Raw genomic sequence first — 27452 nt, 5'->3', positions numbered from 1 at the left:
TCTACCTATCTATGGAGACATTTATTTACTTTAAGGAATTGGCTTGCGTGATTGTGGGGGCCGACACATCTGAAATTTGTAGGGCAGGCCAGCCGGCTGACAGGCTGGACACTCAGGCAGTATTTCTTTTCTTTTTTTTTTTTTTTTGTGAGGAAGATCAGCCCTGAGCTAACATCCATGCCAATCCTCCTCTTTTTGCTGAGGCAGACCGGCTCTGAGCTAACTCTATTGCCAATCCTCCTCCTTTTTTCCCCCAAAGCCCCAGTAGATAGTTGTATGTAATAGTTGCACATCCTTCTAGTTGCTGTATGTGGGATGCCGCCTCAGCATGGCTGGACAAGCGGTGCGTCGGTGCGCGCCTGGGATCCGAACCCGGGCCGCCAGCAGCGTAGCGTGCGCACTTAACCTCTAAGCCACGGGGCCAGCCCCAGTATTTCTATTTAACGGTTATGAAGCAAAATTGCTTCTTCTCTGGGAGTCTTCAGCTTTTGCTCTTAAGGTATGCAAGTGATTGGTTGAGGCCTACCCACATTATTGAGGATAACCTCCTTTACTTCAAGTCAACTGATTTTAGACGTTAATCACGTCTACAAAATACCTTCATAGCAACATCTAGACTTACATTTGACCAAACAACTGGACACTATAGCTGAGCCAAGTTGACACATAAAATTTACCATCATATATACATAGTGCTATTTTGCAGATAGTGGAATATGAATATAGAGAGTACTAGGTTTCATGGTAAGGCAACAAACAGATGAGATTGATCACAGCTAATGAACTAGTTGTATTTTGGCTCAAGATAATTGAGTACCTAAAACAGGGGGTGGCAAACTATGGCCCACTGCCTGTTTTTGTAAATAAAGCTTTATTGGAACACAGCTGTGCTTAATCTTTATATATTGTCTATGACTATTTTCATTCTACAATGACAGAGTTGAGTAGTTACAACAGAGACCGTATGGCCTGCAAATCTTCAAGTATTTACTATCTAGCCCTTTACACAAAATGTTTGCCAGCCTTTAAAGAATATGTAGAAAAGGTACTTGTGTTTCTTGCTCTGTCATGATCCACTCCTAGTTCAGTGTTTCCATTCAAGTGTTAATGTATACTCATTCAACATTACAGTAGCAATATTTTATTGTTTAAAGCCACAAATTTTATTAGATTCATAAAAATTAATAATTCCTTAACTTTTTATTGCATAGCCATTCACAGTTTCTTTTAGATCTCATGCTGAGTTCGGTTTTTGTGGATAAAATACACATGGATACTGTTAGTTTTTAAATGAATACTTGCATATCTTTGGGAACAAAGAGAAAGTACTTTTTCTGTAGAATTTTATCAGCTTTATATTATTACAATTACAGATTTCAATGTATGTATCTATTTTCCTCTTCTAAGATGGTAAAAAGGTGTATTTCTGTGCCCGTCTCCTTTTTTTTAGATAATAGATTAAAAAAAATAAACTAATATTTGTCAATTTGATTGCTCTTGTATAATATCTGTAAAGTTGAATTAGACTACAAGATGTATTTGTTTCCCAACCAAAGAGTAAATTACAGCTTTAGTTGGAGGAGAGAGTCTGGACCCTGCATTCGGAGTCCTAGCTTTAAATTTAGTGGCTTAAAATAGCAGCTGTTTTAATTTGCTGCTGACTCCTATGGGTCAGCAATTTGGGCTGCGCTCTGCTGCGTGGTTGTTCCACTGGTTTTGTCTGGGGTTACTCACGTGGCTGCGTCATCTGGTGGCTCTTCTAGGGCTGGATGGTCTAAGATGGCCACAGTGATATGTCTGGCACTTTATGCTAGCTGGCACGGCTGGGTGGCTGGGCGCTTTCTCTCTTAAGATTTCTCACGCTCTAGGAGGCTAGCTTGTTCACTCTGGCAGCAGCGTCCCAAGAGGGGAAGCCGCAAGGTCTCTTGAGACCTAGATTCAGAAGTCCTACAAGGTCACGTCTGCTGCACTCTATTTGTCTAAATAAGTTACAAGTCCAGCCCAGATTTAAGGGATGAGGAAACAAATGCCATCCCTTGATAGGAAGCATGGCAAAGTCACATTGCAAAGGGATGGGCTTACAGGAGTGAAAGGCATTAATAGTGTCCACACAATCCGCCACTCTAAATTGCTTAGTTTCTTTATGCCCTGTTTGGAAAGTAGAAATAACAATAGGAAGAATTCTTCAAGTCATAAAGTTTAACAATTATGTATAAAAAGCACTTAGAAGTATTTCTTAAACAATTTTGAAATGAAATCCTAATTTTAAATGCTGTGTTTTTAAAAATAGACTTAAATATCATGAGAGTATGCATTCTTTCTTATTATTAATCTGGCCTCATATTTTTAATATGGGAGACAATTAGCAAGACTGGAAGGAGATCTTGTGTAAAATAGCTATGTGGGAAGAGTTACGCATTTGTGTAGAACTATTATTCATTTAATAAATAAAAAGAAAAGCAATTACTTCTAATGTGTTTACAAAAACGTACATTTTCCTATAATTCACTGTTTTTATACACATAATTTTTGTATTTCCCATATTAAAATTTTAAAATAATGGCTAGTAGTGTAAAGTTTCTTGTCAGTTTAATTTTTTGAGTTCCAGCAAACGTATTTTTGTTTAGCTAATGTTTCTTTGCAAAGCCAAGAAAAAATAGAAAGCCAAAGGAACAAAAATATCTCCTATTTTTCACTGTGGTCAAACCTCATCAGAGGCTCTTTTATTAGTGTATCTGTTTTGCTTTTTATTTTGTCAAAAATAAACACAGAGTGCTTCCTAAATCTGTCCTGTTTTGATGTATATGTATCAGATTTATCAGTATATTAGATATATATGTATCAGACATTGGCAAAAATGTTTGTTAAAACTCACCAGAGATATTCCTCTGTTCATCAGTGTGTGTAGGGTGGGCTGGGAGGCATAATAGACCCTCCTCAGCTTTTACTTTTATATTTAAAAAATTTCACTCATGATGCTTAGGCATTTAACTCTAATTTGATTACATTTTTCTATAAAATTTTCTAGGGACAAAGTTTGTATTTATTTTTCCTAAATAACCAATTGCTTAACGTTGTAAAGGAGATATTAAACAAAATCTTATCCATCCTGAGAGCTGTATTCTTGTATGATATACATTATAATTTGTTGTGTTTAAGATCTCTCTATATAAATTACTTTGAAATTTAATGCTGCTTCTAGTGGGGAAGAGTGAAATGAGTCATATTACGAAACAAGTAATACTAATTAAAATTGGAGAGACAATTTCCTGTCCATATTTTAAATAAACTCTTTTGAGTGTCTAGACAGTTCTAATAAAGGAACAAATACCTGCAATAGGGAGGGGTAGACGGTCTGGTATTTTTACAACAGACTAGAATAGAATCAAACCGGGTGGTTGGAAAATCTTTTCAAAGCGGTGCTTTCTGAGTCTTTCTGACTCCAGTTCTTTAAAGTTTTTTTCAGGTTTCAAAGCCACCTTCAGTCCTGAAGATGTTAGATTTATTATTTAAATTATTATTATTGTTACTATTATTATCTTTTTGTGTGTGTGTGTAAGGAAGACTGGCTCTGAGCTAACATCCACTGCCAGTCCTCCTCTTTTTGCTGAGGAAGATTAGCTCTGTGCTAACATCTTTGCCTGTCTTACTCTATTTTGTATATGGGATGCCACCACACATGGCTTGATGAGTGGCACATCGGTCCACACCTGGGATTCCAACCTGTGAACCCCAGGCCGCTGAAGTGGAGCGCCCAGACTTAACCACTACACCACCAGGCTGGCCCCTACTATTATTATCTCTTGTCTTTGACATTTTTATGTAGAGAAATCCAATAAAGCAGGATTAAGCCTGTTACTGTGGTGGTCAGAAAAATGATTGATAGGATATAATTTTCCCTTTCCTCTATTTGTTCCGTTGAGTCCTAACTGCATACTTTCAAATCATACAGTGGAAGTTTTGAGAGGATAAAAGAAGTGAATGGGGCATAATTAAATAAGGATAATGAGAAGTCAGAAAGGAAAGAGAGTTGTGGGTCAGGGAGAAAGAAGCTGGATGGACAGCTTTTGTTTTTCCGGGTTGTTTTAACATTCTTCTTTCCTTTTCTGTTATGTAAGCGCTCATTTGTTCTTATATAAAAGGGAAGAATAAATAACCTTTGGACTAAATGGAATGGGGGAAATATTTCTAACTATCATCAATCTAATGAACTGGAGAACAGTTCTTAATTGTGCAGCCTAATCTTCAAGGAATGTTTATGCTTCGTGAGCTTTGCTTTCTGCTGTTTGCTCAGTTTTCAGTTGTGGTAGAGCTTGTCTTGGCTAACGGGGAATGTTGATAATTTTAGGGTACTATAGAAGCCTGTTGTAGTTTATTTCATTTAGATATTTAGGGGAATTTGCCTAAATATACATGTTTAGTTTTTATTTAGGATTTTTTTTCCCCTCAGAAAAGACTTTATTTAGTTGCCTCTACGTTCTTTTTCTTGAAGAGCCTTATCTTGAGGATGTGATTCTGAAATTCTGTTTTTTGGGTGCTGTTTTTCTTTCATGGTGGATTTTTTAGTGTAGTTCGTTGCAAAGTTTGTTTAGGTTTCTAGGTCTGAGGTCGGTGTGGTAGATTACAATATCTATTATGTTAAGATAGCTGATTAATCTTATAAACATTTCAAGGCAAATTAAGATTCAGCTGGTTATTGTTCAATATAAATTCTTGGAAGTGAAAAAAAATAGTCTGTCAGGATGAATTGTTCTTTTAGACTTGATTCTAAAGTGGTCAAAAGAACCTTATGAAAAAGAGTTGCCTTAGTTCCCAAAGAAGTCCCTTTTGAAAAATGTTTATGACAAAACTGGGGAATCCCACATTTTAGATCTGTGGTGCCTGCCCTCCCCTCTACCCTCATCTTATTCTGTGATCCTTCTTGCTCATTTTGTGTCAGCTATACTGGCCTTCTTTCAAACATGCCAAGCTCCTTTCACTAGTTGTTCCCTCTGAAACATAAATTCTCACAGGCTGGCTCTTCCTTTTCGTTCAGATCCTATCATCAAATATCACCTTCTCAGAACTTTCCAGGTTACCCAACCTAACAGTCTATCCCCAGCATTCATGTCACATCTCCTTCCCTATTCTCACCTGAGTGTTTCTTGTTTTCCTTAGTTGTTTACCTTATCTTTTCCCATTAGAACATCAAATTCCGTTAGATGAGAGACTGTGATATGTTTATGGCCTTGATGGTGGTGATAGTTTCATGGGTGTATACTTATCCCCAGACTCATCGTTGTTTACATTAAATATGTACAGCTTTTTGATGTCAGTCATACCTCAATAAAGTGGTTTAAAAAAAAAAGAGACTTTGGCTGTCTTTACTGCTGTATCCCCAGCGCTGCCATGGATGACAGGTAGTAGGTGCTTCATAAAAGTTTGCATATGCAAATATGGAAGTTTTCATCCTTTTTTTGCTATAAAGGATATCTAAATATTTGATGTTTAAATTGTTTAAAGATACTTGCATTTTTATATCAAAGATTTATTTTCAGATGACTAGAGAAATGGAGATAGTGGCAAGCATTGGACAGAAAGTCATAACAGTAGGATTCTCTAATCATTCTGCAACTAACTGCAATTGCTTTATAGTGAACAAAACCCCATATTCTCCTAGTGACTCAATTTCTACTTATATAACATGAGAAACAGTGTTGACATTTCATGTGATGAGGCTGAGGAGGTAGTAGGTTTAGGGATATGTAGACTCTGTTGAGGAATTTTGTCTTTATCCTACAAGAATAGATAACTACTGAAGGATTTTAAGTGAGATGGGACAGGGTATATGGAAGGAAGTGGTCATAATGGTGGTATGATTCGATTTCCCTTTTGGAAAAATCTCTCTGGCTACAATGTGGAGAACACAAGGGAGGGGGTTGGAATGAATATGGACAGACCGTTTAGGGGATGAATGTGGTCATCCTGGTGAGGGATGGTGCTAACTTGAAGTAGGATAATGTTGATGGACATGGAGATGAGCAGGGGGTTTTGAGTAGTAATGGGGACATGAAATCACCAGGATGTGGTGATGGAGGACCAAGGAGAGGAAGATGTCAAGACTGATATCTAGGTTTCTGTCTTATACAACTAGATGGATCATGTATCATTTGCTGTGTTAGTGAAACTTGGAATAGGGTCAGATTTTAGGAGGAAGTACATGTTTTTAATTTGGGACATAAGTACTTTTTTTTTTTTTAAAGATTTTATTTATTTATTTTTTTCCCCCCAAAGCCCCAGTAGATAGTTGTATGTCATAGCTGCACATCCTTCTAGTTGCTGTATGTGGGACACGGCCTCAGCAGGGCCGGAGAAGCGGTGCGTCAGTGCGCGCCCGGGATCCGAACCCGGGCCGCCAGCAGCGGAGCGCGGGCACCCAATCGCTAAGCCACGGGGCCGGCCCTCATCAGATTCTTAAAGAGGTCCATGACACCAAAATTGTTAAGATCTGTGAATAAGGTACTTTTGTTCAGCATGACTTCTCTTGGTTTTAAACAGTTTTCTGTGAAAGTTTTGCTGTCATCCTGTATATTTCTCTTTTGGATAATGTATCAAAAATTGCCTTTAGGCTAAAACTGGTCATCAAATCATTTTATCTGTGATCTGTGAACTATCCCTTAAATATAAGTATTTCATATGGATTTGCATGTAATTTAAAATCTACTAGTTTATTTGCATCTATAAATTTCTTCTCAGGTGACCTATACTAAATACTGAATAAATGATGCAACTGTTGGACTCATTCAGGTTGAGAAAAATCTTGATTAGACCTTTTAATAGAAAGGAGATTAGAAGTTAATATAAATTTTTTTTTTTTTTTTGTGAGGAAGATCAGCCCTGAGCTAATAGCCATGCCAATCCTCCTCTTTTTGCTGAGGAAGACCGGCCCTGGTAACATCTATTGCCAATCCTCCTCCTTTTTTTCCCCAAAGCCCCAATAGATAGTTGTATGTCATAGTTGCACATCCTTCTAGTTGCTGTACGTGGGACGCGGCCTCAGCATGGCCAGACAAGCGATGCGTTGGTGCACGTCCGGATCCGAACCTGGGCTGCCAGTAGCAGAGCACGTGCACTTAACCACTAAGTCACGGAGCTGGCCCCTAAAAATATTTTAATAATGGTCTTTTCCATATGGTGGAATTATAGGTCGTCTCTATTTTCATATATAAACTTAAATGTATTACAGATTTTCTATGCTGAACGTATATTACTTTAATTTTTTTTTTTTTTTTTGTGAGGAAGATCTGCCCTGAGCTAACATCCATGCCAATCCTCCTCTTTTTTTTTGCCGAGGAAGACTGGCCCTGGGCTAACATCCATGCCCATCTTCCTCCACTTTGTATGGGATGCCGCCACAGCATGGCCTGACAAGCAGTGCGTTGGTGTGCGCCCGGGATCCGAACCTGGGCCGCCAGCAGTGGAGCGCACGCACTTAACTGTTATGCCATGGGGCCGGCCCCTACTTTTAAAATTTTTAAAAATTTCATATAATTTCTAAAGAAGTTATGAATTTGCAGTTGATATTAACATGAGGAAGTCACTGTCAGAACTTTTAAGTGATTTCCTTTATGTTGATTTAGAGTTTAAAGTGATCATCCACTTAGGTCTACCTAGTGAAATAACTGCTTTGTGTTAGAATGTTATTTTTATTCTCTAGAAACAACTGTAGTTTGACTTTTATCATAGATACTTTGGCTTGCTGCAGTCTGAGTTTAATGAATATCTCCTTTTCAAACCAATGCAGTACTCAAGTATAGAAATGTATATATTATAATATATGTAAACGTTAATGTTCCTTAAAATACTTACTGCTTCATTTTAGAATGCTTTCATTTGATATCACAGGGCTTATTTTGTAACTATATGACTGTGGACTCACCAAGACATATTGAAATGTTAATAGCTGGGCCCGCCCCGTGGCTTAGTGGTTAAGTGTGTGCGCTCCGCTACTGGCGGCATGGGTTTGGATCGTGGGTGCGCACCAATGCACCGCTTCTCCGGCCTCACTGCGTCCCACATACAGCAACTAGAAGGATGTGCAGCTGTGACATACAACTATCTACTGGGACTTTGGGGGAAAAAAATAAATAATAAAAAAAATAAATAAATGATTTCTTAAAAAAAAAAAAAAAAGTTAATAGCTTCATTTTAATCCAGAGAGGATTGTGTGGAAAGGTTGTGCTGCATTTCCTGCCACATTAATGAGTCAGTGAAAGGCCTTGGTGATAAGCATATAATGTAGTTTAAAAATTTATACATCAGCCAAATTTATTGGACCATTTATCAGAAGTGCATGAAGTATACAGAAGTTGAGAGACTAGTTTAATGTAATGAACCCTGATGAACCGGTAACTCAGCTTTAACAATTATTGACCTATGCCCAATCTTGTTTCATCTATACCCTCACCCCCTTGATTGTGTTTAGAAAATTAATTAATATTAATTATGCTAATGATATTGTGTCAGATTGCATTTATTTTGTTTTATTATTATTTTTTTAATTGTGATAAGAAAACACATACAATTTACCATCTTAACCGTTTTTAAGTGTACAGTTCAGTAGCATTAAGTATATTCTCGTTGTGCAGTTGATCACTGGAATTTTTTCATCTTGCAGATCTGAAACGCTATACCCATTAAACAACAACTCCCCATTTCCCTCTTCCCCTAGCCCCTGGTAACCACCATTCTGCTTTCTGTTTCTATGAATTTGACTACTTTAGATACCTCATATAAGTGGAATCATACAGTATTTGTCTTTTGGGGACTGTTTTATTTCACTTAGCATAGTGTCCTCAAGATTCATCCATGTTGTAGCATGTGACAGAATTTTCTTCCTTTTTATGTCTGAATAATATTCCATTGCATGTATCTACCATATTTTGTTTATCTGTTCATCCATCAATGGACATTTGGGTTGCTTCCATCTCTTGGCTATTGTGAATAATGCTGCTATGAACATGGGTGTGTAAATACCTTGTTGAGGCCTTGCTCTCAATTCTTTCAGGTATATACCCAGAAGACAGATTGCTAGAATATATGGTAGTTCTATTTTTAATTTTTTGGGGAACCGCCATCCTATTTTCCATAGTAGTTGCACCATTTTTCATTTCCACCGACAGTGCACAAGCGTTCCATTTCTCCACATCCTTGCCAACACTTTCTCTTTTCTGTTTTTTAATAGTTGCCATCTTAATGGGTGTGAAGTGATATCTCATTATGATTTTGATTTGCATTTTTCTAATGATTAATGATGTTGAACATCTTTTTATATACTTGTTGGTCATTTGTATATCATCTTTGAGAAATGTTTATTCAAGTCTGTTGCCCATTTTTTAATTGGGTTATTTATTTCTTTGTTATTGAGTTGTAGGAGTTCTTTATATATTCTACATATTAGCCCTTTATCAGATACATGATTTGCAAATATTTTTTCCATTCCATAGGTTGCCTTTTCAATCTATTGATTGTGCCCTTTGATGTACAGAAGTTTTTAAGTTTGATGTAGTCCCATTTGTCTATATTTGCTTTTGTTGCTTGTGCCTTTGGTGTCATATCTAAGAAATCATTGTCAAATCCAATGGCATGAAGCTTTTCCGCTATATTTTCTTTTAGGAGTTTTATAGTTGGATCTTAAATTTAGGTCTTTTTTTTTTTTTTTTTGATGAGGAAGATTGGCTCTGAGCTAACATCTGTGCCCATCTTCCTCTATTTTGTATATGGGAGCCACCACACATGGCTTGGCAAGCAGTGTGTTGGTCTGCGCCTGGGATTCAAACCTGCAAACCCTAGACCACTGAAGTGGAGTGTGTGAACTTAACTACTATGCCACTGAGCCGGCCCCTGCATATAGGTCTTTAATCATTCTGAGTTAATTTTTGTGTGTTGTGTAAGATAAGTGTCCAACTTCATTCTTTTGCATGTGGATATTCACTTTCCCCAGCACTATTTGTTGAAGAGACTGTCCTTTCCCCATTGAGTTATCTTAGCATCCTTGTTGAAGAGCATTTGACCATAAATGTGAGGTTTATTTCTGGGTTCTCCATTGGTCTATATATTTGTCTTTATGCCAGTACCACACTGTTTTGATTACTGTAGCTTTGTAATATGTTTTGAGATCAGGAAGTGTGAGACCTCCAGTTTTTTTTCTTTTTCAAGATTATTTGGTTATATGGATTCCCTTGAGATTCAATGTGAGTTTTAGGATGGATTTTTCTATTTCTGCAAAAAATGCCATTGGAATTTTGAAAGGGATTGTGTTGAATCTGTAGATTGCTTTGGATAGTATTGACATCTTAACAATATTTAGTCTTCCAGTCCATGAACATGGGATGTCTTCCCATTTACTTGTGTCTTCTCTAATTTCTTTCAGCAATGTTTTGTAGTTTTTGGTGTATAGGTCTTTCACCTCCTTGGTTAGGTTTATTCCTAATTATTGTATTCTTTTTGATGCTATTGTAAGTGGAATTGTTTTCTTAATTTTGTTTTTGGATTGTTCATTGTTCATGTATAGAACATAACTGATTTTTGTGTGTTGATTTTGTATCCTGCAGCTTTGCTGAATTTGTTTAATAGTTCTAACAGGTTTTTTTCTTGTGGATTTTTTAGGGTTTTCTCCATATAAGATCATGTCATCTGCAAACAGAGATAATTTTACTTCTTCCTTTCCAATTTGAATGCCTTTTATTTCCTTTTCTTGCCTAATTGCGCTGGCTAGCACTTCTAATACTATGTTGAATAAAAATGGAGAGAGCAGGCATCCTTATCTTGTTCCTGATCTTAGAGCAAAAGTTTTCAGTCTTTCACCATTGAATATGTTGTTAGCTGTGTGCTATTCATATATGACTTTTATTATGTTGACGTAGTTTCCTTCTTATTTCCAATTTGTTGAGTGTTTTTATCATGAAAGATGTTGAATCTTGTCTAATAATGCTTTTTCTACATCAATTGAGATCATGTGATTTTTATCCTTAATTCTGTTAATGTGATGTATTACATTGATCAATTTTCATGTGTTGAACCATCCTTGCATTCCAGGAATAAATCCCACTTGGTCATGGTGTAATGTGCTGTTGAATTCAGTCTGCCCTCCTGATTATTTTCATTATTTTTGAAGCAAATACCAGACATAGGCAGTAAGCTAATAAATAGGTAAACATGGGATATAATGGCAGATACTGATAAATATTATGAAGAAAAGTAAAATAGGGCAGGAGGATAAAGAGTGGTGGAGGTAGAATGGGGCTGGGGCTGTTTAAGTACAGAGGTTTTAGAAGCCATCTGAGGAACTGACATTTGAGAAGAACCTGAATGCAGGTAAGGGAAGAACCTTACAGGTACATGGGACAGCAAAGGTGAGAATTTGCTTAGAGCTCTTGGGAGATACCTGGGAAGGAATCTGTAACAACAGGAACAGGAGATTAAGTCACAGAGGCTGGGGAGGCTCAGGATATCTGCAGTATGGGAGGGCACATAAATCCTATCTCTTGAGCCTTAGTTAGCACAGACAGCTCCTTATATGCTTTTATTACTCATTACAGGTTTCCCACTTTCTTTTTATTTCCTTTGCTTTTGCTGTCCTATTTCTAGAAAGAATGTGCTTGCTTTGTTAACCAAAGGACAGGGCCTGAGTTGTATCCCAGATTTCCTCTGAAGAAGGATGAAATTGAGTGGGTGGAGTCTCTGGGTCTAGCCAAGAATCCATTGTGATGTCTAATGTGATTTGGGAAAAAACAATTATTGTTTCAAAAATAGTACATTATGGTGTATGACCTTATATATTTTATAATTAGAATATGTGCCTAATATTTTTAATTTAAATAGTAGGAAACAGATTTCTTGAAGTTCATGACAGAATTTTTAACTGGCAGCATGATCCATAGTATAGCAGTTACCTCTTTCCTATAAGCACTTGTGTTGGAATGTTTTGCATTCCCATGAAACAGTTTTCCCAAATCTGTCTTTTTGGAGGAAGTGTAAATTGCTCTCATGCTATTGTGGTAACTAGAAGATAAAAACACCCTGGAGCTGGCAGATGTTTGTTACCATCCTTGATAATATAAGGGATGTTGGTACAAGCATGTTAAATATCATAGAATGTGGAGAAGTTGTCTGCTTTGTCCCCAAATGGAGTTTTATTTACAGTCTAGCTCAGTGTTTAATATGCATCTGCCTCCTTTAGTATTTAATCAGTTTATTTGTTTTTTTTAATCCCTGAATCCAGATAATTTTATTTTCCACTGATAAAATATTTACTTGTCATATCAGGCAGGGCGCTAAACTTGGAAATTAAGAGTACTGAGTTAAATTTAAAATTTGTTGAAAAGTATTCATCATAATGCGGTCTATTTAATGTCTTGGCAGTGCCTCTGGCTCTTCTCGCTTAACATGTTAGGAGACAGACTGGCAGCAGTTGTAAACTGAAACCTGGTTGTATTCAGAACGAGACTGATAGGGGTATGAGGGAAAATGGAGAAAATTTGAAAGTGTTACTCTGTGTATGTGTGTGTTTCCTTAAATTAAAGTGTGACACATTTGCTTAAAATAGAATTTTACATTCTATTTATGAAGGCTATTATAACTTCATGATAGATGATCCTAAGACTGAAACCGGTATTAAATATTGTTTTGTAGAATAATCAAATTTATCTGTTAACAAAATTGTCATAATGTCACACAAGTTGTTTTGATATAAAAAGCTTGTTTTACAATGTTTGAGTCATTTGTCCCTAGTAGACCTGAAATTTATTACTCAGAGGAGAAGCATGCATTTACAGTATATTCTTAGCTGCTCCTGTCTGTCACTCAGCTGTCAAGCCCTATGGAATCTAAAATAAAACCTGACCAATGGGAGACAGTCTACACACTGTTGACAGGATGATTCGGACGTAGACAGTTTTTTCATGCACTGCAGCGTCTGTGTTGCAGTGCTGAGGCGGCAGGATGCAGAGTGCTGTTCAAGTTTTTCGGTGGAGTCCCTAAAAGGGACAGCTTTGAAACACAGCTTCTAAAGAATAAGAAATAGGAGGAGGTACAGTACCTGATTTGGGACTGCTCTTAATCAAGTGCTGCACAGCAAGGAAGATAATTTTCAAGCGTTATGAAGGCGGAGAAGGATCCCGAAGACGAAGAAAATATTGTTAGAGATCCAAGCTAAGTGTAGCACAGCATGAAGATCGTAGAACAGGAAGAGCTGTAAAGAGAGGGACGGAGTTACTTGTTAGGAGTTGGTCTCAGGGCTTGCTTTGTGAGCTACAGAGATTTGTAACAACGCGAAGTGGTTTGCTGTTAGCAACAAGAAGCTAAATCCTGTCTATGATGAACTGTTGGTTTTCTTGTGCTCCTAAGAACAGAGTAGGTATCCCTGTAGTCCAGTGTAACAAAAGATTCTTGATTGGGCTTTCTGAACTATATTGTTTTAAAATGTATTACTGTTTTATTAATTTTGGTTTCTTTGTCTTATTATATTCTTTCTGATTTACTTGATTAGCAGATTGGGGTTAATGATAGAAAACAAAAGTTCTTGTTTCTTTTTCTGGGTTTAAAAAGCTCATAATAGAATCTTAATAACTGAGCAGTATTTCTGTTAACTGACAGTGGAGCAAAATGGAAATCCATGCTTGGTGGAGTAGAACTGAAAATCACATGATAATTGGAGACTTTAATCACGTTTAGTTATCTTTTAAAAAGCCTTGCTTTTGGATTTTACAAGTTTTTAGTGTTTTAAACAATTCCTTTCTCTACCAGCGAGTTTACTTGGAAATAAAATTGAGATTGTTTTAACTGCAAGGATGAACTAATCAATTTAGAGCAAGTATTTGTGTGCTACACATGACTTAATCCCTTAGGTATTTGAAAACACAAAGTCTAGTAAGCCTACATCTACTACCACTCCCCAATTTAGAGTCAGCAAACTGTTTTGTTTTAAAACTGAAGAAAGGGGATGCCTAAAATGTAGTTTAGACTTTGAGCCAATAAGTAGGGCTAGTCTCTATTCATAGTTGACATTTTGAACTTTAGAAGTTAAAAGGAAGTGGGTTCACTCCAAATTTGGCTAATTTAGAGAGAGCAATTGTGAAGTCTTTGTAGGTACTTGAACCAGATTCCACGGAAATGTTACATTTCAGGAGTGACTTAAAATTTTATTTGTCTTTTTTAATTTCAATTTTCATATTTATTTTTCACTTCAAGTATTTAAGGAATACATTGCTGATTTAGCTAGAAAATTAGTGATTTTTTTGGTTGGGAGGGGATAGTAGATATAAAATAATCGTACTGATCAAACATTTAGAGGATGTGCTTCATATAAGTGATCAATTTCTTCCCCCAGAGATTTGTTATGGTGTTTGTGGGCATAGGAATTGCTTTGTAAGTTAAGTGAAAAATGTGTACATCTTATTCTAGAAATAATACTAGACTTAGCACAGACTTGAGCAATAAGTTTACTGTATAATATTCTAAAAGGCTAAAACCTTACTTGTTTAAATAATATATGTTTTAATTCTGGGTTCTACATTTCTGCTTTCTAAGAAAAGATCCAAGTTATTGGTTTCAGAATGTCTTGAATATATTTTCTCAAATCAAAGCTAAAGATAACCTGAATACAATTAAAATGTATATCATGTGATACATCCATCTATTTGAAAAATTGTCTTTGATCTTCCTTTAAGTACATGTGCAGTGAGTTTTTGTTAAAATTAAAAATCTTCTTAACAAAAGCAATATATGTTGAATGTAAAAAAGAAGACAGAAAATGAGTCACCTGTAATCCTGTTATCTCAGGGTTTTTAAATAGTTAATACTTTATAGAGTCTTTTCTATGTAGAAGTTACTCTTTATTCTAATATTTAAGCATAATGAATTGCTTTCTCTATTGAGTGTATGTAATTTGCCTTCATAAATGTATTTCCAAAAGTACCTTTTAAACAATTGGGGGGGGGTGGTCTTAAAATGTGTACAGAATTCCACTGCATCTGAGGGTCTTGGGAGATATGTAACCAGAGCCAAATCTGAAAGCATGAGTTAGAGAGTAGGAAAAGCACACTGATTTTGGAAGTCATGAGAATTTGTGGTTGAGCTTGGCCACTTAAGTCATTTAATGTCCCTGGGGCCTTAACTTTTCTCATCTGTTAAATGAGGATGATAATTTTGGTTTACTAGGGTTGTTTTAGTAATTCATGCCTGGCACAGGGTAGGTAGGTGTTCAGCAATTAGTTACCTTTCTTTGCTCTGAAGGCAAAGAAAACAGAGCAGAGAACATGAGAAATATGCTTTTTCTCAAAAGTATACTTTAAAATCTTTCTTGTATATCATGTGTTTTGGAAAGGTTCTTTTGGTGATGTTAGCACAGCAGGCAGCAGGAAATTTGGGATGCGGTTGGAAATCGAGTGATGCATTACGCAGTACTGCTTTCCCTTCTCCTTTCCTTCCTTCTTTAGAAAGTCTTACTAATATAGTATAGATATTATGCCATGTTTACTTTTTTTTCCTTTTTGTAGCATGCAGCAGATTGGAGCAAATATGATGACCGATTGATGAAAGCAGCAGAAAGGGGAGATGTAGAAAAAGTGTCCTCAATCCTTGCTAAAAAGGGAGTCAGTCCAGGCAAACTAGATGTGGAAGGCAGATCTGCGTAAGTATTACTGATGATAATTCCCTACGGGGGGTTTGGGTAGACACTTGGGATACAAATGAAATGGTTATCAACTTTTTAGTTAAAAAAATCTTTATCAAAACCCACACTATAAAATCTTTCAAACTTAACTTTCAAACATTATAGACTAATAAACGTTTTCAATTTGAAAGATTTTCAAGCTAGAGAGAGAATATTAAAATACTGCCCAGTTGTTTAGGCCCTATGGCAAACCACAGCCTGAGTTATTTCGTGAATTTTCATTTATAAGTTTTTTCGTATTCCTTATCATATTTGATCCTCGCAGTGGCCCTCTAAAAGACATAGGAAAAAGTTTACAGAGGTTAAGTAACTTGGTCTAATTTCATGATAAGTCACAGAGCTGGGATGTGAACCTGTTTTCTGACTTGGAAGAATTTTGTTAAGTTACACTGCGTTTTCCTTTCAACTCCCAATCCATTTTTATATTTGGGTTATTCATTTAAATGAGAACGTTTAGAGCGGAAAGGGAGGCAGAATAAGTAGTGTGGTTTAGGAAGACACAGGTAGCGATCCTGCCTTTTTGTTTTTGTCACTGAGGAGGACCACTGGCTTTGTTTATATGCTTATTTTTTCTCCCACCCCTCCCCAGTGTTCATCATTTCCCTTCCTGTTGGGGTGGGGAGCAGTAGGGTAAAGGGTAGATCTAGGTTCTGTCACTGCCCTCTATAAATATAACAGTTAAAATCTAATCTGGGAAACCTTCCAGAGTTAGAGGTGAAAAGTCTCATTTCCTCAAATTCCTCTCAGTCTGATACTTGCGTGAGTTTATTTAGAATATTACACAGTAACTGGGAACCAGATACTACATATAGAAATGGATATTAAGACATGAATAGTTAATGTTTGATGTGGGTCACTACCTGAGAATGCTTAGATATTTAAGTTTAGTAAAAATGGCAAAGCATGACTTAAAAATTAAGTCATTTTTGAGAGCAATAAAGTTTGAAAAGTTCCAATTTTTTTATACTGTTTCAATTTTCTCAAGTAGGCAATTTGATAGCTATAGAAACCTTGGTGATTTTGAGTCCTGTTCCTATTTTTTGCTAAATTTTAAGCTATTTATAGACCTCACAATATAAATAGGAAAAATGTAATATCTAAAAGTGACTTTGTTTTTCATGTTTCTTTTTTTCCAAACGCCAAAATGTTAAAAGATGAAGGGAACCTGTGGGATGAAACTCTTCAGTGAAACCTGTTTTCTTCAGTTCTGCCCATCCATGCTTTGAATGTTTTAACTGATTGGTTACTTGAGTACTTGTTCAGATTTTTTTTATGTAAGCTTTAGTTTTGAGTGAAATTATTTGTGTTAATGGTCAGAGTTATAAAAATCTTGTGTAATTTGATGAACTGTTAACTTTAGTTTTTAAAATATTTGAGTGGTATTAGTTGCTGTTTTTTTCAATTAAACTTTTTAGTTTCAGATAATTGTAGATTCACATGCATGCAGTTGTCAGAAATAATAGGGAGATCTCGTGTATCCTTGACCCAGTTCCTCAAGGGTAGCATCTTCTCAGACTACAGCACAATATCTCAACCGGGATATTGACGCTAATACAGTCAAGATGCAGAACATTTCTTCACAAGGATTAAGTGGTATTAGTTTTTGAGGTTTTCACTGCAGAAAGTAGAATTCTTTCTGGTATTCATAGGATAAAATATTTTCCTTTTGTTACTCACACATAAACTGTATTCTTCCTTAATTAAAGCATTTTATATTTAGTCAAGTATAGGCCATGTTGCAAATATATTTTCTCTATTATCTATAATTATAAAAACAATTTTATTTTGAATGATTTTTTGTTATTTTTAATTTTGAAATGTAAGACAAAAGTAACATGTGCTTCTTGACCTCAACCCAGTTTTGAAAATGAAATATTTGAAGCCCAGCCATAGTCACTGCAAGGATCTGTTTTCTTCATCTCTCTCCTAGGGGGCAGCCCTTTGCCACCACAAAATGAGGCAGATTCACCAGAGATCCCCACTGCCACTTGGAGAGCCATGGATTCCAATTCCTGTTTCCCCATCCCCTCAGGCTGTCAAAAGTGCTGTTTAGGGGCTGGCCCGGTGGTGTAGTCGTTAAGTTCGCACGCTCCGCTTTGCAGGCCCGGGGTTTGTGGTTTCAGATCCCAGGCGTGAGCCTACGCACTGCTTGTCAAGCCATGCTGTGGCCGGGTCCCATATATAAAAAAGTAGAGGAAGATGGGCACGGATGTTAGCCCAAGGCCAATATTCCTCAGCAAAAAGAGGAGGCTTGGCAGATGTTAGGTCAGGGCTAATCTTCCTCACCAAAAAAAAAAAAAAAAAAAAAGTGCTGTTCAGCCTCCTAGCTGTTTTCTCTGGAATCAGCAAACGGCAAAAAGGGCCTCAAATACTAAGTTCACCTCTCTGGGCCTGTGACCTTCCGTGATTTCTGGACTAGTAACTTTTCACTGTTTTGTTAGCGTCTGGGTGCCTTCAAGCATGTCTTATATTTTATGCAACTTTTCTAGTTGTCCTCAGAGGTGGGGATTGTCCAAATTACCTGGATCTCCTGTTATGGAAGCAGAAGTACATCTTGTTTAAACAAAGAAAACTTAAAGTTGACTTTTTTAATTGCAAAAGACTATTTCTATAAAGCAACTTTTCCAATTTCCTTTACAGCTTTCTGCATACATTTTAATGATTGATATATCTTCTTTCTGATGCACATCTACTATTTATAGCACCCCAGCATTAATAATGCATTGTGGATTTGTTGTGATTTCTGCTCTTTAGTGCATCATCAGTATAATGTTGATTGATTTTGAAGAAAGAAATCTTCCAAATTTTGTGGGCTAAGAAATGAAAATAAGCAAACAAAAAAATATCTTCAAGATTGTTGGGAGACTGAAAACCTTTGCTTGAAGGAAACTACCATTCCTCAAAATGTTCTAACTATGCAAGGCATAGTGTAATTCCCTACTTCATTGTTGCAGAGAGATTAATTGATACCCCAGCCTTATAGCAATTTAATTCTACTATAAGGAGAATGTATCTGACTCTTAAGAACATTATATTCCTTTTTATCAGAAACATCTCTTTCTCTCTAATTCAAATTAGACACAAACCTGCTTTGCTTAGTAGTGCTTGCTCTCTAGTTTGCATTTATATTTGTCATAATACTAATAGAGATGCATGACTGAGTGTTTTAATATCTGGAAATGAATTTGCAAGCTGTCTCCAGATTTTGTCTCTAAGCATTCAATTATTCAAATATTTGAGGGCCCATCATCTGTCTGGTACTGTTATTGTCTCTGGTGATATAATAGAAAACAAAACAGACAAAAATCCCTGCTTTCATTGAGTTTATAGTTAAGTAGGAAGAGATTGATAGACTATCAAGAAAATAAATCTTGAATTTATATATTATATTAGAAAATGTGTAGTTCTTTTTTTTTTTTTTTATAATTTTATTTATTTATTTATTTCCCCCAAAGCCCCAGTTGATAGTTGTATGTGACAGCTGCACATCTTTCTAGTTGCTGTATGTGGGACACGGCCTCAGCATGGCCAGAGAAGCGGTGCGTCGGTGTGCGCCCGGGATCCAAACCCGGGCCGCCAGCAGCGGAGCGCATGCACCTAACCGCTAAGCCACAGGGCTGGCCCGGAAAATGTGTCGTTCTATGTAGAATAATAATGGCAGAGATAGGGGAACCTGGAGTACTAAGGTTTCAGGGAATGGGAAAATGTAAAATTTTTAAATGGTCAGGCCAGGGAAGATCCTGCTGAGGGTGTGATACAGAGTGTGTCTGTATCCAGGCACCTTGCCCAGTGCTTGCGCATCCTTTATCTTCTGGCATCGTCACATGGTTATTGTAGTGCTTGTTTAGGACCTCATTTCTATTTCAGCCTGAGTTCAACATCCTTTGCCAACAAGTCCTACTGTATTTAGTTACCAATTTGTATTTGGTGGAGTATAGTCAATCTCAGTTCTTATTGCCCACAAAATATTTCTGTAAATATTTGTTGATTAATGAAGTATAGATGATCAAAGAAACAATGGGATATTTTATGGTGTATGTAGGATACTTGATGGCTTAAAGTTAGTTCCTTAAGCAGGGTTTACTTGCCTTATGAGGAAACTTGTTCAATTATGCCTGTCTTTGCTCATAGAGTCACGCAGCTCTATGAGCAAAAGGAAGAATTAGATGGTAGTCATTGGTACTTTTGGGGAAGAAGACTATGCCAGTTCTTTTATGGCTTTTAAGTGTAGCTTAGCTTGTTGTTTTGAAGGCTTTTCTATTTCAGGCTTAATTTGGTAATTCTAAAGAGAAGGGATAAATGTTTTGATCTGTCTTTGGCCTTAGTGTTCTGCTGTAACTTCATTTGTTTTGGCAGTTTCAGTATATTTGAAACTAAGCAAAATAATCTGATAGGCATTTTTTAGTGCACTTATTAAGCTCCAAACACCAGTGCCTTTGTTATTGAAATAATAAACTATAGAGTGAATGACATTATAGTATAAATTTTCTATTATTAAAGCTATTGAACATTGGAATAGTCCATTGGTTCTAAGGAGGTATTTCTAGAAAGTATTGGCCCCTTATAAATTTGGGTTAAGATGAGTTTTTCAGTGATACGGGTTAGGTTTTTTTCCTTGTATGAAATATATAGGTGTTTAATGTAGTCTTTAAAATGTATTTGTGTACGTGTGTTGAATAAAAGGTGACGTTAATGTAAATTTTAAGTTGACCTTTGGTAGTTTCCATGGCATAACAAATATTTTCTTCTTGTTTAGCCTTCATGTTGTGGCATCAAAGGGGAATCTGGAGTGTTTGAATGCCATCCTTATACATGGAGTTGACATTACAACCAGTGACACTGCCGGTATGTGTGCCTCCGTAGTCAATTACAAAACAGAAAGAGAAGACAAACATTGTCCACTGCTAATGTTCTTAATCAGACCTAAATGTGATTTACAAAGAGAGGTCCTTAATTTTCTGTTTTTAATTAGTTGAGAAAAGGTTTGCTTCTGAGGTATCGTTGTAGGGGAGAGGGCAAGTACAAGGAATTTAGGAGAAAGGATTGCTGAACTGATGAACAGTTGGAGACCTGAAGTCTAGTGCTGGTCTTGGTAGTGTTACAGGATCCTAAAATCTCAGATTTTGAAGAACATTAGGGGCCATTTAGTTTATACTTGTATACTATTCAGCATATGAATCCTCACTGTCATAAGCATTTGGAATTTGGTTGGACATTTCTTGTGATGGAGAGCCAACTGCCTCATAACAAGAGCATCATCAATAATGATCATAAAAAGAGTAGCTGACACTTAATGTAACATGTATATAGCTACTCTGCTAAGTGCTTTACATGTACCAACTCATTTTATCCTCACGTCAACCCAGTGAGGCATTTGAGGTACTGAGCTGTTAAGTAACTTGTCTAGGGTCCTTCAGTGAAGCAGTTGCCATCTGAGTCTGTGTTATTTTATTTTATTTTTTTGGTGAGGAAGATCAGCCCTGAGCTAACATCCATGCCAGTCCTCCTCTTTTTGCTGAGGAAGACCAGCCCTGAGCTAACGTCTATTGCCAATCCTCCTCCTCTTTTTTTAAATTTTTTTTCCTTTTTCTCCCCAAAGCCCCAGTAGATAGTTGTATGTCATGGTTGCACATCCTTCTAGTTGCTGTATGTGGACGCCGCCTCAGCACGGCCAGACAAGCGGTGCGTTGGTGTGCGCCCAGGATCCGAACCCGGGTTGCCAGTAGCGGAGCGTGCGCACTCAACTGCTAAGCCGTGGGGCTGGCCCCTGAGTCTGTTTTCTTAACCATTATGCCTCATGAGGAAACCTGTTCTGTGTTTGGTTAGCTATATTTATAAAAAATTATTTCTTATAGACAGTTTAAGTTTGTCTCTTATTGGGTCTTCTGCTTAAAGAGTCATACCTATGTCTGTCTTTTAAAATCTTATAGCATAAGTTTGTCTGCTCATCACAAGATAGACTTTTAAGTATCTGAATACAGCTATTGCTTTTCTTCAACGAGCATGTTAGTTTTCTATTCTTCAGGATAATCATTCTCAGTCTTCTGGGACTCGTGACAACTATTTCTCTGCAGTTTTACTTTGTTATTCAATTAAATATGAGAGTTGACCGAGAGCAGAGAATTTCCATAACAACTTTAATATTTCATTCTATAACTCCATGTATGGACAAATAAATCAATTACTGTTAACCAGCATTGTATTTACAAATGGAAGGGGAGGAGAAGGAGAGAGAGAGATCACAATTGAGTTAGTGAGGAAAATCTTTACCTAAAAGATACATCAGATTCTTAATTGAAGGCCAAACTCAATTTATCTGCCACCTTTGAACCAAAAAGAAACTATTTATTACTTATAAATATGCTTTCCATTAATGTAGAGGAATATTTATTTTTAGAAATTTTGGACTAACCATACCTCTTCAGAACTCTCAAAACTTTATTTATTTATTGTGCTGATTCCAATTCAAACTAGTGTCTTTCTTGTTTTTGTCTGTGTTCTTTCTGCTCTGGACATTTTTGCCTCGTGGTGAATCTAGTGACTTCTGCCCTCCCTCCTTCAGTGCAGATCCAGCTCAAATGCTTTCCCAGGCTCAGCAGTCATCATTTCATATGCTGCATTCTGACATACCCTGCTTAACTTTTTGTCTTTTATTTTTGCTGTTGTTTAGTCATATTTTTATTTGATTTGTTTTTGTTATGTTTTTTCTTAGAATTGCCCTTCCCTAAGGGTAAGGACCTTGTCTCATTTACTGTTATATTGTTTGTCATAATCCAGATGTAGATATTTGATAAAAATTTGTTTTAAAAAACTTTATATATTTTATCTTAAGTCCTTTATTTGCTAGCAATACAAAATACCAGATTTCAAGTTAGTGTGGTTTTGAGGTATTTGTGACCCAGGCCTTGGGAGGTATGCACCTTGAGTGTAATTGATCGAGGTATGTGTTAGATATGATGTTTCCTTGATTTTTTGCTGCCCTGTCTCAAGTGGCTGGATTTGGTATTTCCTTAGCCCTGACATTTTTATATAACCCAGTTTGTGGCAATTTGTCGAGCACCAGGGACTGTCACCACTGTGCCTCTTCCCACCATGCCACTCCATGCTCTCTCCTACTTCCCATGTGAATGTCAGTTAATATAGATACTTTTCACAATGTGAAATGTTCCTAGGAAACTTGTCTAAGAACAATAGCAAATTGGAATTTGAAATCATCACATTTGACTTATTTGTAATTAGACGATCGATGATTAGGAGTGATTGAATATGTTGTATCTGTACTCGTTTAAAAGTCTGGACTGACTGCTTTTTGTTCTAGAACCTGGTTAGTCAGCTACATAGAAGTGATCAGACCCAGGAAAACTTATTCACTTATCTAAACTCATATAAAACTGAATGATAGTTGAAATTCAATTTATTCATTCATCCAGGATGAACAGAACATAAATCACTTCTTTTCTAGCAGAAAGGTCTACTTGAGAAGTCAAATTATGTTGTAAGAAGTTTGTGAATTTAGAGAGAAATTAAGAACATTAAAGATTAGAAACTAGAATAGCCTGGTGAAGCCCTTATATTTTTCATCATCCAAGAGAGATATATGTGTAAAGAAATACAATTAGGAGAAATAGTGTTTGGAGGTAGATTGTTCTCTGCAAATTTACCTTTTTTCAATACTCAATGTTAACCTTTCAGATTATCTGGTAACATCTTCCCTGCTCCCCCTCCCAGTCGTTTCCTTTAAATTTGCCTATTTCAATACACATTATATTTGAACAAGTTGTCTGATTTTCAGAGACAAGATCTCTTAATGAACTTTGAATTTTAGTTGAAGCATAAAAATGAATTAGAGAATACTCTTTCTTTGACTTAACGTCACTTAACTTCCATTTTCGTATCTACACTGCCTTTTTGGAAATGTTATGTGAAATCTAAGTATCTTTCTCTCCCTCCTTTCCCTATTCTCTTTTTCTCTTTGTCTCCCTCCCTCCCTCCCTTCTTTCGTATGCCAGTAGTTAATTACTTGTTCTGTCTCAGGTATTGCTCTAGGTATTGGAGATACAGTGGCAAATAAGGCAAAGCTCTTGCTCTTCATGGTTGTGTGTTTAATTTTTCTTCCCACCTTCATTGTTTTGATGTGTATGTTGTCTCATTAAAATATGAAACTGGGTGAAACATCTTGGAAACTGAAAGGATGCTTACAAATTAGTATCCTGTCACTAATTTTGGAAAAATGAATCATATTTCTATGGAAAATTCACATGTGAAGAAAATAACCCTTATATATTTTAAAATATTTCTTTTATAGGAAGAAATGCTCTTCACTTGGCTGCGAAGTATGGACATGCATTGTGTCTACAAAAACTTCTACAGGTAGTAAAGTGGTTAATACTTTGGCTTTATTATTTTGACTGCAAATAGTAGATGTGTTTTTAATGTGTTTTTGGAATTTGAGATCAAAGAAAATAGTAGGCTAACTTTGACTCTTAGCTTGCATAATATTTTTTCCATCATTTGTGAAAGAATGTGAACAATAAAGAGCAGAAACTCGGAGGGAAGTGCATTGCATAACTCAGTGTATTAAAAATAAATAACAAAGACTTGACCTTCCTGTTGACATTAGCTGGAGATTGGAATTTTCTGTTGTCTAGTATATGACTTAAGATAAAGTGTTACAGCATAGGATCTATATATTTCTATATAAACATTGATAACTTAGACTATATCATATTAACACCATTAGTTAAACTTGTAACCAGGCAACCACAAAATTCTGTGAACTAGTGGGCTGAATTAAGTTTTCAGTTAGAGGGTGTATGTTTTGCCACCAAGTTTCACAGCAGAACTCATTTGTTTTTTCTGATTCAATTGTTCAAGTTTTAACTCTTGCTGAAAAAAAAACCCAAACAATAACTTAGTTTCTGTATCCCATTCCATTGTAATGTACCATATGTTTTCCTGTTTGGTGAAATACTGTTAAATTTACAGTATAATGTTATGATATTTGTTTCGTGTCAAAATATTTAGTGGCTTGTCTAGTAGTCTTTAGAGTTTCTGATAAATGGAATATTTTAAGATTAAATAACAGCTGTTATTTGAGTCTTGATATTTAATTTTAAAATAAAACTCTGCTAGATTGCTAAGTTTTTATGTTTTAACAGTACAATTGTCCCACTGAACATGTGGACCTGCAGGGCAGAACTGCACTTCATGATGCAGGTAAGCAAAGGTTTCACTTGGCCATAAACAAGGATTTGTTAAAATGGCTAAGCATTTAAATGAATTTCAAAGTTTTAACGTGCATATATTTGTATAATTCATGAAGAAATAGAATATTATGAATTTTTTGTTTACTTGAATTTGAAATTTATTAGGTTGTACAGCTTACAAAGGTTCCTTCAGCCAATATTTACAGGCCAGTTTGCTAGATACAAAAGTCCAAAGATGAATAAACCATAATTCTGTTCTCAAGGAGCTCTGAGCACCGTGTGTGTGCGCGCGTGTGTGTGCGTGCGTGCGTGTTTGGGAACTGGTAGCAGAAATGGGAAGGAAGAAGACTTTTCTCTTTCTTAAAAACTGCATTTACCTCATTAACATGTCTGAACCTCATTTTCTCCATCTGCAAAATGAAATTAATAATACTACTGCAGTACTTGGTTATAATTGAGTCATAAATAGTGCCTGGCATATAATAATTTCTTAATTAATGGTGGTGGTGGTGATTTTGATTTGGAGGTGTCAGTGCTGAATTTCATATCACTGTATTGTGCTCTATTTTTTAAAAGATTTATACTAGTAATTTCACAGATTTTATTAATCATACTTGTGTATGGGAGTTTGTCTGCATTTCTATTTAGATATCATAAAGAAAATACTTAGAAAAAAATTAGATATTTAAGTATTTTTGGAATGTAAGTTAGTCTGACCTCTGGCCTGCCTCTGAAATTCCTACAGTTTACTGAGAAGGCCAAAGGAAAGAAAAAAAAACCTGCCCTCTCTTTTCCTGTATATGGAATATCCGCAATAGATGATAGTGGTCTGTGTTAAAACTATATTATACTTCAGATTTCCTTCAAACTTTTATGCCTTAATTTTCTTTGTTTTTTTATTTTTACATTTTACGTGTTTTACCATAGTTTAATCTCTCACACAATGCATTTTTCTCTTTTATTTTTGTATAGAGTGGTATAATTTGCAAAGCAGTTTTACATACATTATCATTTGAGTCTCACAATGACCCCTGTGAGTTTCTATAGTTTTTTTATTTTTATGATAATTTTGTATTGCTACCTAAAATAAATAAAAACATAATAATTAAATAAAAAATTAAAAACATAAGCCTAGATTCATATGATATACATAGCAAGCTTGTATAGTTATGGAATTATCAAAACAAATTTACAAATGGAATTTAAAATAATAAAAAAAAAAATACAATTCGGGCCGGCCCCGTGGCTTAGCGGTTAAGTGCGCGTGCTCCGCTACTGGCGGCGCGGGTTCGGATCCTGGGCGCGCACTGAGGCACTGCTTCTCCGGCCATGCTGAGGCTGCGTCCCACATACAGCAACTAGAAGGATGTGCAACTATGACATACAACTATCTACTGGGGCTTTGGGGAGGCAAAAAAAGGAGGATTGGCAATAGATGTTAGCTCAGAGCCAGTCTTCCTCAGCAAAAAGAGGAGGATTAGCACGGATGTTAGCTCAGGGCTGATGTTCCTCACAAAAAAAAAAAAAAAAACACAATTCATTTTGGTAGTGCTAACTTATTGTACTTGATGGAATTTTAAAATGATTTTGCTGCTTGCTGAAGTAGGAATATATGTCATGTGATATTTCTATTCTCCGACCACCTTTTCCTAGTTGTTTTTTTTATTAGTCCAACCTTTTTAATAATCATTTTTAAAAAATTATTTTTTAGCTTTTTATTATGGAAAATTTCAAACCTACATAAAATTAGAGAGAATGTTCTATATTAAAACACCTTATACCCTTCACCCAGCTTAGACAGTTGTCAATATCTGACCAGTCTTGATTCATACCACCACCCCTTATTTTTCCACTCCACTGGCATATTTTTTTTTAAAACCATAACATGAAATATTTATTTCAATTATAGTCAGTTCTCATCATATTCTATTTTACAAGACGTTTAATATCTTTTTCATAATAACAACAAAAAAATTATGTGCTACTAGACCAATTAACAGACTAGAACTTTTCTGTTATTAGTGGCATGTCTGATTTTCACATTAGTTATTTATTCTCCAAAGCCAGTCAGCAGCATTCAGTAGCATCACACAATTTTACCAGAGATGTACCAAGTCTTTTATCATTTTTCTCACTTTACATGAGAAAGAGTGTATTGATCATCTTGTTTTTATAGCTTGGAATAAACTTGGAAAAATTAATTATATTAGATCTATATCATTTTAGTTCTGATTGTTTTTATCCACAGGCATATTTTATTTTATTTATTTTTATTTTTTTATTTTATTTTATTTTTTTTGGTGAGGAAGATTGGCCCTGAGCTAACATCTGTTGCCAATCTTCCTCTTTTTGCTTGAGGAAGATTCACCCTGAGCTAACATCTGTGCCAGTCTTCCTCTATTTTGTATGTGGGTCGCTGCCATAGCATGGCTGGTGAGTGATATAGGTCCATGCCCGGGATCCGAACTTGTGAACCCAGGCCGCTGAAGTGGAGCACACTGAACTTCACCACTAGGCCATGGGGCTGGCCCCTC

General features: G+C 36.1%; 1 protein-coding gene across 6 annotated transcripts in view; it reads left to right on the top strand.

Annotated features, from left to right (window-relative positions):
- The window catches only part of UACA (uveal autoantigen with coiled-coil domains and ankyrin repeats), a 90160-nt gene that overhangs the window by 32011 nt on the left and 30697 nt on the right, over positions 1-27452 (top strand). For 4 of the 6 annotated variants that reach the window (XM_087428619.1, XM_087428618.1, XM_004421759.3 and 1 more), the window contains exons 2-5: positions 15537-15670; positions 20469-20557; positions 24018-24082; positions 24871-24928. In XM_087428619.1, the coding sequence (XP_087284745.1) occupies positions 15537-15670; positions 20469-20557; positions 24018-24082; positions 24871-24928 (346 nt within the window). Of the gene's footprint in view, positions 1-13302; positions 13393-15536; positions 15671-20468; positions 20558-24017; positions 24083-24870; positions 24929-27452 lie in introns of those variants that run through there. The other 2 variants (XM_087428620.1, XM_004421760.3) reach the window with 2 other exon arrangements.

This window comes from Ceratotherium simum, chromosome 3 (assembly GCF_057802395.1).
Source record: "Ceratotherium simum simum isolate JZ-2026a chromosome 3, ASM5780239v1, whole genome shotgun sequence".
In the NCBI taxonomy this organism is placed as follows: Eukaryota; Metazoa; Chordata; class Mammalia; order Perissodactyla; family Rhinocerotidae; genus Ceratotherium; species Ceratotherium simum.
Note: the sequence above shows the minus strand (reverse complement) of the source record. Positions and strands in the feature narration are given on the sequence as shown.